The sequence below is a fragment of the Chrysemys picta genome, chromosome 6 (assembly GCF_011386835.1).
Source record: "Chrysemys picta bellii isolate R12L10 chromosome 6, ASM1138683v2, whole genome shotgun sequence".
Classification (NCBI taxonomy): Eukaryota; Metazoa; Chordata; order Testudines; family Emydidae; genus Chrysemys; species Chrysemys picta.
In genome coordinates, this window is record NC_088796.1 from 133,323,858 (window position 1) to 133,336,565 (window position 12,708).

General features: G+C 50.8%; 1 protein-coding gene across 9 annotated transcripts in view; it reads right to left on the minus strand.

Annotated features, from left to right (window-relative positions):
- Nucleotides 1–12,708, minus strand: part of TMOD1 (tropomodulin 1) — a 108,685-nt gene that overhangs the window by 45,770 nt on the left and 50,207 nt on the right. For 7 of the 9 annotated variants that reach the window (XM_065549910.1, XM_065549907.1, XM_065549909.1 and 4 more), the window contains one exon: nucleotides 11,924–12,043. The exons of the other annotated variants lie outside the window; for them this stretch is intronic. In XM_065549910.1, the coding sequence (XP_065405982.1) occupies nucleotides 11,924–12,043 (120 nt within the window). The remainder of the gene's footprint in view (nucleotides 1–11,923; nucleotides 12,044–12,708) is intronic. 9 annotated transcript variants of the gene reach the window in all.

The window sequence follows — 12,708 nt, forward strand, 5'->3', positions numbered from 1 at the left end:
TGTGCCCCCCAGCCCAGGTCTGATGTATCTGTTACTAACGTCAGAGTGGGTTGCGGGGTGGCGAAAGGGACCCCTTCGCAAACCTGCTGCTGATCGAGCCACCAGCGGAGGGAGTTCGACACCCGAGCTGGGATTGTCACTACTAGGTCTAAGGGGTCTCTGTTGGGGCGATACATTTGGGCCAGCCACAACTGTAATGGCCTGAGTCTTAGGCGGGCATGTCTGACTACATGTGTGCAGGCCGCCATGTGCCCCAAGAGTTGCATACAGCATCTGGCCGTGGTTGTGGGGAATTGTTGGATGAGCTTACAACCCTTTGAATGGCCAAGAACCTTGACACTGGAAGACTTGCCCGTGCCGCCACCGAGTCCAGGACTGCCCCTATGAAGTCCAGTCTCTGCGAGGGGATCAGTGAGGACTTGGGCACATTGACCAGTAGACCGAGCTTGCGGAACACCTGTAGTGGCAGTGTCACATGGGAGTGGACCTTGTCCTCCGACCTGCCCGTGAGGAGCCAGTCGTCCAAGTACGGGTATACGCACATCCATCTTTTCTGAAGAAAAGCTGCCACCACGGACATGCATTTTGTGAACACTCGCGGGGCCGTGCCAGGCCGAAGGGCAAGACCGTAAATTGAAAATGGTGTTGGTTGATGGTGAAGCGCAGGAACCGCCGGTGGGCCGGGCGGATGGCGATGTGAAAGTACGCATCTTTCATATCGAGGGCAGCATACCAATCCCCCGGATCCAGGGATGGGATAAGAGCGCCAAGGGAGACCATACGAAAATGTGCCTTGACCAAGAATTTGTTTAGTCTGCGTAGGTCCAAAATGGGACGGAGGCCCCCTTTTGCTTTGGGAATGAGGAAATACCTGGAGTAGAACCCTTTCCCCCTTAGGTCCGGAGGAACCTCTTCCACTGCTCCTACTTTGAGGAGGGTCCGCACCTCCTGCATGAGGAGTTGCTCGTGAGAGGGGTCCCTGAAGAGGGATGGGGATCGGGGGTGGGAGGGAGGAGGCGAGGAGAACTGAAGGGTGTAGCCCGCCTCCACCATGCGCAGGACCCAGTGGTCCAATGTTATATGGGACCAAGCACGGTAAAAATGGGACAGGCGGTCCCTGAAACATAAAGGGGGATCCGGAATAGAGTTTGGTACGCTGTCCTCGATCGCAGCTTCAAAACCCTTGCTTATTTCCCGGCTGTGGCTTGCCTTGGCTGTGGTTTTGGCCCTGGTTAGGCATGTTGTTACGTCTATGCCTGTTATCCCTGCCCCTTCTGCGGTACGGTTCCTGTCTAGGACAAGGGTGGTATTGCCTCTGTGGTGGTTGGGGCTTTAAAGGGTTTTCTCTGTGTCACTGGGGTGTGCATTCCCAATGACTTGAGGGTTGCTCAAGAGTCTTTGAGGCTATGCAGTCTGGCATCTGTCTAGTCCGAAAACAAGCCTGACCCCTAGAACGGCAGGTCTTGCAGGGTGTTTTGCACCTCTGGGGGAAGGCCGGAAGCCTGTAGCCACGCCGAGCGCCTCATCACTACTCCTGACGCGATTGTCCTAGCGGAGTCAAGGGAGGCCTGTAGAGAGGTTTTGGCTACTGCTTTCCCTTCGTCCTCTATAGCCGCAAACTCGGGTTGTGAGCCCTGAGGCGGGGATTTCTTAAACTTGGAGACTGATGCCCAAGAATTGAAGTTGTGTCTATTCAGAATCGCTTGCTGGTTAGCGATCCTCAACTGGAGGCCCCCGGACGAGTAGACCTTCCTCCCAAATAAGTCCAAGCATTTTGCCTCCTTGGCCTTGGGGGCCGGGGGCTTGCTGGCCATGTTGCTCTTGTTCGTTGACCGCAGAGACGACCAGCGAACAGGGTGTTGGGTGAGAGAAGAGGAAGTCGAACCCTTTAGAGGGGGCGAAGTATTTCCTCTCCACGCCTTTCGCAGTTGGTGCACTGGAGGCCGGTGTTTGCCATACTGTTTTGTAGTTGGACTGGACCGTTTTTATGAGCGGGAGCGCGATCCTGGAGGGGCCCTCCGGGCTTAGAATGTCAACCATGGGGTCCTCTTGCTCTACCGACTCCTCCGCCTGCAACCCCAGATTGAGGGCTATTCGGCATAGCAGTTCCTGGTGCGCTCGATGGTCAATCGGGGGAGGGCCGGACACTGTTGTGCCTGCCACAGCTTCGTCTGGTGAGGAGGAAGAGGTCAGGGCCTTTTGTGCATCTTCCTCTTCCTGCAACTCCTCACCGACTGGGCACTCCTCTGGAGTCTGCTCTATGACGTGGGTCTGAGACGGTGCTTGGCTCGGTGCCGAGTCTGCCCCTTCTTGCTCCAGTGGTCTGGAGACCGTGGCCTCCTTGCGAGAGGGTGGGCGCCACTGCGGAGAGCGGAATCAGTGTCCCGAGGGGCCAGATCTCGAGGTCCTGGAAGGGGGGCCTTGCTGGTGGTAGGCCCAAGGGGTCCAGAATGGCCATTGTCCTTGCTGGCCCCATTGTGGGTGCCAAGCGGCTTCGTGTTCCCTACTGGCCTGTGCCCTGTGGGCATATCTGCTGGACCGGCCCGAGTCTGCCTCCGAAAACACGGACGGTGATCTGGAAGGCCACGGCGGTGCCATGGAACGGTGCTGTGGGACGGTGCCGGTCCGGGGTTGGAGAGTAGTGCCTCCATGACCGGGATCGGGAGTAGCGTCTTGCTGACCTGGACCTGGATCGGTACCGGTGACCTCGGGACCAGGAACGACTGCGGGTGGTCGGTCTCGGGGATCGCGGGGGGCTGCTGGGTCGGTGCTGGGAGCTTATTGGGGCCCGACGGCTGTGCGGCCCTCTGCGCGGAGGGAAGCCAGGAGCCCACCGAGGCGGAGCTCGACCGGGACCGGCACCGTGAACGGTGCCGAGATGGTGACCGTCATGGGCGCACCATTGCCGGCTTGCCTCTGGATGGCAGTCTCGGCGGATTGTCTTTAGCTTGGAGGGGGCCCTCAGCGGACAATTCAATGAGGTCCTTTGCTGCCTCAAATGTGTCCGGGGTGGAGGGCACGCACACCTAATGTGTAATGGACGTGAACAATCACTCGAAGAAGAATTAATTATACAGCAGATAGAAAAAATTACAGAACCAGACAGAGACCATGCAAATAAACATACAAAACAAGGAGCGGCGAACAGCAGAGGCTAACAGCAGGAGTTTGCCTGGGAGCTGTCCAAGAGGAGGTACGCTAAGTGCTGCATTAGGGGGGCTGTGTTGGTGGGCCTTGAGTGGGCCTGACTGGTATATAAGGGCAGTCAGCAGCGAACCAGCTGAGCGGCGAACAGCAGAGGCTAACAGCAGGAGTTTGCCTGGGAGTTCGCGTGGGGAGAGCGCACTGAGGCTTTCATCTGCAGGTTTCTCCGAGTAGTTCTTGCAACAGTTGAGGAAGCTCCTAAGAGGACGGTGATATGGAAGGTGAGCGATCAGCTGTTGTAACCTGCACAGGTTGTGCCATGTTCGTCTTTCTTCCGCAGGACAGAAGTGACTTTGTCTGTACAAAGTGCAAGCTGGTCTCCATATTGGAGGAGAAGGTTCGAGGGCTGGAGAAACAAGTATCGACTCTGCGTTGCATAAGGGAGAATGAAGATTTCCTGGACAGACGTCAGGAGATGCTTCTACGGCCACAATGTTCTGAAGATTCAGAGCAGGCGCAGCAGGGACAGAAGGATTGTGAGGAGGTTTGGCAGCATGTGACCTCCAGAAGAAGAAAGAGGAGCGTCCATGCACCAGCAATGGAGTTACAGGTGAGCAATCGTTTCCATGTTCTCTCTACAGGTGCTAATGCGGAGAGTGGACTAGATGGCCCATCTGAGGGAAGGGAGCAGAAGAAGACTCCACCGATTGGAAGGCAAAAGATGCACTGTCCTAGGGATGCGGGTTCCACGACCACCACTCCCAAGAGGAGGAGGAGGGTGGTGGTGGTCGGGGACTCCCTCCTCAGGGGGACTGAGTCATCTATCTGCCGCTCCGACCAGGAAAACCGAGAGGTCTGCTGCTTGCCAGGAGCTAGGATACACGATGTGACGGAGAGACTGCCGAGACTCATCAAGCCCTCGGATCGCTACCCCTTCCTGCTTCTCCACGTGGGCACCAATGATACTGCCAAGAATGACCTTGAGCGGATCACTGCAGACTACGTGGCTCTGGGAAGAAGGATAAAGGAGTTTGAGGCGCAAGTGGTGTTCTCGTCCATCCTCCCTGTGCAAGGAAAAGGCCGGGGTAGAGACCGTCGAATCGTGGAAGTCAACGAATGGCTACGCAGGTGGTGTCGGAGAGAAGGCTTTGGATTCTTCGACCATGGGATGGTGTTCCAAGAAGAAGGAGTGCTAGGCAGAGACGGGCTCCACCTAACGAAGAGAGGGAAGAGCATCTTCGCCAGCAGGCTGGCTAACCTAGTGAGGAGGGCTTTAAACTAGGTTCACCGGGGGAAGGAGACCAAAGCCCTGAGGTAAGTGGGGAAATGGGATCCTGGGAGGAAGCACAAGCAGGAGAGCGCAAGAGGGGAGGACTCCTGTCTCATGCTGAGAAAGAGGGACGATCATTGAGTTATCTTAAGTGCCTATACACAAATGCAAGAAGCCTGGGAAACAAGCAGGGAGAACTGGAAGTCCTGGCACAGTCAGGGAACTATGATGTGATTGGAATAACAGAGACTTGGTGGGATAACTCACATGACTGGAGTACTGTCATGGATGGATATAAACTGTTCAGGAAGGACAGGCAGGGCAGAAAAGGTGGGGGAGTTGCATTGTATGTAAGAGAGGAGTATGACTGCTCAGAGCTCCGGTATGATACTGCAGAAAAACCTGAGTGTCTCTGGATAAAGTTGAGAAGTGGGAGCAACAAGGGTGATGTCGTGGTTGGAGTCTGCTATAGACCACCAGACCAGGGGGATGAGGTGGACGAGGCTTTCTTCTGGCAACTAGCAGAAGTTGCTAGATCGCAGGCCCTGGTTCTCATGGGAGACTTTAATCACCCTGATATCTGCTGGGAGAGCAATACAGCGGTGCACAGGCAATCCAGGAAATTTTTGGAAAGCGTAGGGGACAATTTCCTGGTGCAAGTGCTGGAGGAACCAACTAGGGGCAAAGCTTTTCTTGACCTGCTGCTCACAAACAGGGAAGAACTAGTAGGGGAAGCAAAAGTGGATGGGAACCTGGGAGGCAGTGACCATGAGATGGTCGAGTTCAGGATCCTGACACAAGGAAGAAAGGAGAGCAGCAGAATATGGACCCTGGACTTCAGAAAAGCAGACTTTGACTCCCTCAGGGAACAGATGGGCAGGATCCCCTGGGAGAATAACATGAAGGGCAAAGGGGTCCAGGAGAGCTGGCTGTATTTTAAAGAATCCTTATTGAGGTTGCAGGAACAAACCATCCCGATGTGTAGAAAGAATAGTAAATATGGCAGGCGACCAGCTTGGCTAAACAGTGAAATCCTTGCTGATCTTAAACGCAAAAAAGAGGCTTATAAGAAGTGGAAGATTGGACAAATGACCAGGGAGGAGTATAAAAATATTGCTCAGGCGTGCAGGAGTGAAATCAGGAAGGCCAAATCACACTTGGAGTTGCAGTTAGCAAGAGATGTTAAGAGTAACAAGAAGGGTTTCTTCAGGTATGTTAGCAACAAGAAGAAAATCAAGGAAAGTGTGGGCCCCTTACTGAATGAGGGAGGCAACCTAGTGACCGAGGATGTGGAAAAAGCTAATGTACTCAATGATTTTTTTGCCTCTGTCTTCACGCACAAGGTCAGCTCCCAGATTGCTGCACTGGGCAGTACAGCATGGGGAGAAGGTGACCAGCCCTCTGTGGAGAAAGAAGTGGTTCGGGACTATTTAGAAAAACTGGACGTGCACAAGTCCATGGGGCCGGATGCGCTGCATCCGAGGGTGCTAAAGGAGTTGGCGGGTGAGATTGCAGAGCCATTAGCCATTATTTTTGAAAACTCATGGCGATCGGGGGAGGTCCCAGATGACTGGAAAAAGGCTAATGTAGTGCCCATCTTTAAAAAAGGGAAGAAGGAGGATCCGGGGAACTACAGGCCAGTCAGCCTCACCTCAGTCCCTGGAAAAATTATGGAGCAGGTCCTCAAGGAATCAATTATGAAACATTTAGAGGAAAGGAAAGTGATCAGGAACAGTCAGCATGGATTCACGAAGGGGAAGTCGTGCCTGACTAACCTAATTGCCTTCTATGATGAGATAACTGGCTCTGTGGATGAGGGGAAAGCAGTGGATGTGTTATTTCTTGACTTTAGCAAAGCTTTTGATACTGTCTCCCACAGTATTCTTGCCACCAAGTTAAAGAAGTATGGGCTAGATGAATGGACTGTAAGGTGGATAGAAAGCTGGCTAGATCGTCGGGCTCAACGGGTAGTGATCAATGGCTCCATGTCTAGTTGGCAGCCGGTTTCAAGTGGAGTGCCCCAAGGGTCGGTCCTGGGGCCGGTTTTGTTTAATATCTTTATTAATGATCTGGAGGATGGTGTGGACTGCACTCTCAGCAAGTTTGCAGATGACACTAAACTAGGAGGCGTGGTAGATACACTAGAGGGTAGGGATCGGATACAGAGGGACCTAGACAAATTAGAGGATTGGGCAGAAAAAAACCTGATGAGGTTCAACAAGGACAAGTGCAGAGTCCTGCACTTAGGACGGAAGAATCCCATGCACTGCTACAGACTAGGGACCGAATGGCTAGGTAGCAGTTCTGCTGAAAAGGACCTAGGGGTCACAGTGGACGAGAAGCTGGATATGAGTCAACAGTGTGCTCTTGTTGCCAAGAAGGCTAACGGCATTTTGGGCTGTATAAGTAGGGGCATTGCCAGCAGATCGAGGAACGTGATCGTTCCCCTTTATTCGACATTGGTGAGGCCTCATCTGGAATACTGTGTCCAGTTTTGGGCCCCACACTACAAGAAGGATGTGGAAAAATTGGAAAGAGTCCAGCGGAGGGCAACAAAAATGATTAGGGGTCTGGAGCATATGACTTATGAGGAGAGGCTGAGAGAACTAGGATTGTTTAGTCTCCAGAAGAGAAGAATGAGGGGGGATTTGATAGCAGCCTTCAACTACCTGAAGGGGGGTTCCAAAGAGGATGGAGCTCAGCTGTTCTCAGTGGTGGCAGATGACAGAACAAGGAGCAATGGTCTCAAGTTGCGGTGGGGGAAGTCCAGGTTGGATATCAGGAAAAACTATTTCACTAGGAGGGTGGTGAAACACTGGAATGCATTACCTAGGGAGGTGGTGGAGTCTCCTTCCTTGGAGGTTTTTAAGGCCCGGCTTGACAAAGCCCTGGCTGGGATGATTTAGCTGGGAATTGGTCCTGCTTTGAGCAGGGGGTTGGACTAGATGACCTCTTGAGGTCCCTTCCAACTCTGATATTCTATGATTCTATGATTCTATGATTCTATGATACAGAAGTGAGGATTTCATAACTACATTTATACAGACATAAGGGTTTTTCAGCTGTGTCTATTGATAAGTGAGTTCTTACCAGACAGAAAACTATCAACCTAAGTTTCCTTTTACATTTTCTAGGCTCTTTCCTTTCTTTGGAGGTGATAGGAATATCAGGACAGAATTGTGTTCCTAACAGCCCAATAGCACCTTATTTCCATGTGACTAGTTTGGAATGTGAGGATGTCACCGTTCACTTCTGTTTATGGCTGCCTCTGCTGCTTAGCCGAAGGCCTTAGCCTAAGAACCAGGCCTCAGACTATTACAGAAAAGAAGGCCCTTACACATACAGAAAGTGATTTTAATTCTTTCTTTTATACCTCTATAACTAGCTAAGTGATAAGAATACACCTAAATTCTTAAAGTATAGGCCTTTACAGACTGGCCTGAATATCTATATCCTAACAAAAAGAACAGGAGTACTTGTGGCACCTTAGAGACTAACAAATTTATATCCTAACAGACACCCAACACAGCGTTTCAAGGATGTGTGCAAGCGAGACCACAAAGAAATGGACATGGATGTGGACAACTGGGAAGATCACACTCAGGACTGCAGCCTTTAGAAACAAGAGCTTAACAGAAGTCTGCAGAGTTACAGAGGAAGCCATCCAGCTTAGCAGAGGAGAAAAAAGCTTGCCGGAGGCAGAGTCCAAAGGGTTGAAACACCACCTTTAAATCTGACAGATGCGGCAGGGAAAGATTGTCTCTCTCGAGTGGGTCTTTTCAGCCATGGCTGTGGCTGCCATAAAACCAACTGAGTAATTGCTTTATCTCTCAGGGGCACATACCCATGGTCTCTTGAGACTGAAGGATGCCCACTAAAACTACTAAAAAAATGTCAGTTAGTCTTTTTAATTCTTCATTTCTATGGTTAAGAAAAAAAGGGTCCCACAAACATTTATATTCATTATCTCAACTATGATGGGTCATGGAGAAATTAAAATAGAGACTGAATTTACTGTCATCCACCACAAAGATATAATAGGGCCTCACGCAGACGTGACCCTAATGTGCTATGGCATTCCCCAGGCTGTATAGTCAGGGGGAATTGTTTTACAGACAATCACCAAATAACTTCCATTGTTGCTTGCAGTGTTGTTGTAGCCGTGTCGGTCCCTGGATATGAGCGAGACAAGGCCGGTGAGGTAACATCTTTTATTGGACCAACATCTGTGGGGGAAAGAGCCAGGCTTTCGAGTTACACAGAGCTCTTCTTCAGCCCTGGGAAACATACACGGAGCATCACAGCTAAATGCCTGGTGGCATAGATATTCTAAGGGGCCATTCGAGGTAGAGTGGCCTGTTAACACCCCTGCAGTCATAGGACAAAAAGGGGGGCTAATGGGTTACAGACTGTGGTAATAAGCCATAAATCCAACGTCTTTATGAAGACCGTGACTTTCGTGTCCAGCAGAGTTATGGATTTAAGCTCCCAGGCTCGCCCGTTGAAGGTGCTGTGCCTGTGACCTTGGAGGAGGGGGACAGAGGCAGGTATGACTGGGCTTAGCTTAAATAAGATCTGTTACCCACAGTGTCACCTAGTGGCTGAACGTGTAATACAGTTTAGTATCCACTACAGGCAGCCTGTCTGGGAGCTTGATGCTTGTTTCCCGTTTCTCTAGACAGATCTGGGCCATCCCTGGCACAATCTGGAGCCTGGGGGCTGATTTACACTACACCACCTGGTAATGGTCCCCAAGGAATCACCTGCCAGATGGGGTCAGCTGCAGCTCAACACTCCCTCTCCACCTGCAAGCAGGGCTGCAGAAGAGCTGTTGGGTGGGCACTGGGGACTGGTGGCTGGTGGCTGGTCTCTGCTCCCTTTGTGCCACCTGAGCAAAACCAAAGGCTCTACTGAAATCCTGCCACCCCTAGCACATCTGTGCTCTTCAGCTGGAAGCACAGCAGCATTGGCTAGTGCCTGCACCCCCGACACCAGCCAAGGTATAATGCATGGTGAGAAGGGGGAAAGCAGATCTTCCAGAAAGGCATCCAGCCATGATCTGAAGACCAAGAGATGGAGAACCCATCACTCCCCTGGGCACCATCCTCAGTGCTTGTCCCTTTGTTCAGGCTGGCTTCAGATGAGGATGCTATACCCAAAACCAAGTCACTCACTTAATAGAAGACACTGAAGATGCCTTTGAGAAGAGCAAGAAAGCTGGTGCTGTTCTGGAGGATCTGTCACCTGCAGATTATACCGTCTGGCATGTGGGGCTGACCACTAAGTTGTTGCAGACGTTTCCCTGTAAGCCCATGATGTGCTTTATCATGGAAATGATAACAAATCAGAGCTTCATCTTGCCAACTGGAGCATAGGTGCCAACTCTGTGGGTGCTCCAGGGCTCGAGCACCCACGGAAAGAAATTAGCGGGTGCTTAGCACCCACTGGCAGCCAAGCTCCCCCCTTCCCCCAGTGCCTTCTGCCCTCTGGCGGCCCCACCGATTAACTCCTCCCCCTCCCTCCCAGCGCCTCCTGCACGCTGCAGAAAAGCTGTGGAGGGGGGTGTCGAACACTCCCTGGGTGGAGAGGAAGTCAGCGCCTATGAGCTGGACACAAAGTCAGCTGGCTTAGACAGCTCTGTAACAGACTCCCACAAGGATCCGTTCTAGCTGCTCTCCTCTTGAACATACCTACTTACGACCTACTCACAAGAAAGGCCGATAAGTACATATGTGCAGATGACATCTGTTTTGTTGACATGGGTGACGATGGACATGATAGCAAAGGGTCACTCAGCCAGGACATGAATGTTCTGGACACAGAATGTAAGTCTCCACTGACAAAGGCAAGTGTGTCTAAGACAGTGGTCACAACCTTCCAGCTGAAGGATCCCCTGACACTCAACCCCTTACAATCTGTGTTGAGGATCATCCTCTCCCTTTCCAGCCAGTTGTCTTTACCTAGGAGCCAAACTGGGCCACATTCTAACAGAGCACCCCCTAGAGCACGTAAAGAAAATGATCACCTCCAGCACTGCTGTGATACAGAAGCTATCAGGAACCTCCTGGGGAGCAAAGGTAAATGTTCTATGAACCTCGGTCCTGGCGCTGGTATTGAGAATAATGTGCAGCCTGCTGCACACAAGGCTGACAATGGTTCCAATAGGTGCAAATGAGCAATGTGCACTTCCCAAAAGATCCACCCAGCTTCAGAAGAAAACGCCTACACCTGCAGTTGCTGCTGACTTGCCATGACTGACTTCACAACATCCTTTTGTGGCGGTAGTTCATGCACCGCCACAGCACTGCTGGCCCAATGCCAATCTCGGATGAACAACAGCATACCAGGGCTGACAACTACGTCCTTGTAGTGTGGCAGCAACTCTGGGCTAGAGAGATAGGTATGCCAACGAATTTCAGAAGCCCTAACTTACATCCACATGTTTGCAACCTGGGACGCAGATCCTGGACTAGGTTTAACTGGCTGGTGACTGGAACGGCCAAAGTGGCTGCCACCATGCAGAAACTTGGGGTTAGCCCCATCTTCACAGTGTGACTGTGGGGCAGCAATGAAGACAGTCAACGTGATGGAGGAGAACTCAGTTAGAAGACTGGAGGGTGGGCTGTAACTCCTGACTACACGTGATGATGCAGCCATTAGATGGCCAAACAAATAGAGATCGACTTGCGATGCATATGAAAGGAGATCATCCTACTGTTACAAATTTGTGCCTTATTTTTCATTTGAATTTGTCTTGCTTTAACTTTCAGCCATGGGTAGTTGTCATGCCTTTCTCTGCTAAATTACACAGCCCTTTAATATCTGTAAGAAAGTCACCTTTTGATCTTCTTGACATTTCCTAGCGAATCCTAGGGTGCTAGATAGAGGGCAACACTCCGACATTCAGATTCACCCTCTTCTGCAGCTAACAGCAAAATTTGACTATCAGAAAGAATTGCAATGAAACAAAACCTTTCCAATGCTCAGAAAGGGTCTCTTTAGAAACTGGCCCCCTCTCTGCTACAGCTCTAATCCACCAACTCTCAGATCGGTGCCCAAACAAACCAAACCCATCATGGACGAGAGTCAGACTAGATTCTATGTGCTTCGTTTAAAGGACACACTCGCATAGAATGTGCAGAAGCTGCGTGTACTGGGAATAAATGCAGAGACTCAGAAAGAGAAAGAAGAAAAAGCAAAAAATATTTCCTCTTTTTTTGAGTAGATACTTTAAGACCCTCCCCATCCCTAGATCAATCTGGCCTCCAGTTTGGAACAGACAGATGGGCAGACTTTATTCTATAATTCCTTTGTAGTCAATAAGTAAATCCTACCAAACCCTTTACCTGTGCAGGGTAGACTTTGTAACCAAATCTTAAGCAACAGCATTACAATAAAAAGCAGAAAGCAGCATTTGTGAAGAAGGCAGTAACCTGTTCCACACCACAAATAAGGAGGATTAATAGTAGACAAGTCTGTAAGACTCTCTCCCCTGGAACTGGATCTTACCAGCAATATCGCAGAGTTCTGCATCAGACGCATTAGCCAGGGCTTCCTCCAGCTCTGGCTCCAGCGTTACTCGTTCCAAAACAGGATCAATTGGCTTCTGCTTGGGGACCCAGACTTTTCCTATAAATACAAAGTGATGTCAATGGCATTCCGGCTGCTGGCTCCTGTTTAGCGATCACTGAGTCAGATTTACTTGGTGCACAGATTCACTTCCAAAGAACTCTAGGTGAAATTCCCTGGAGTGCAGAAGGCTGGCAGAAGGACGTATACGGTGCTTAGTCCTGCTGCTGACCCTCCGCATGGAGTGTGTTCTGCCCTCTGACTAGCTTTACCCGGAGGATGAGTTATGGATCCTAGAGCAGTAAGCAAAGAAACCCTCACCAGAATTCGGAAGTCACAGGCGAGCAGACTCCAGAGCTCTGCAAATCCATCTCAGATTTATTGTAAATGGGCTCCTGCAACTGTCTGGGTCAGAAGTGACTTGCCTGATTTCTTAGGCCTGGGGATTTTATATATTTACTGGCCTCTCTATAACAACAGTACCTACAAACTCAACAACATTTATCAAAAACACAGTGCTCAGAGCTCATACATGTCCCGCCCTTCACAGAAATATGCCTGGCCGAAGGCATCCAGCGAGCTAGACAAGCTACCTGTTTTTCTATTGTGCATTTGCTGTGGCAAATGCACAATAGAAAAACAGACAACAACATTTAGCCAAAAGCCTAGCAGCCTGATCTGGAGCTGGCTCAAGCTCTGATCTGAAGGGCAATCGGGGGAGCAAG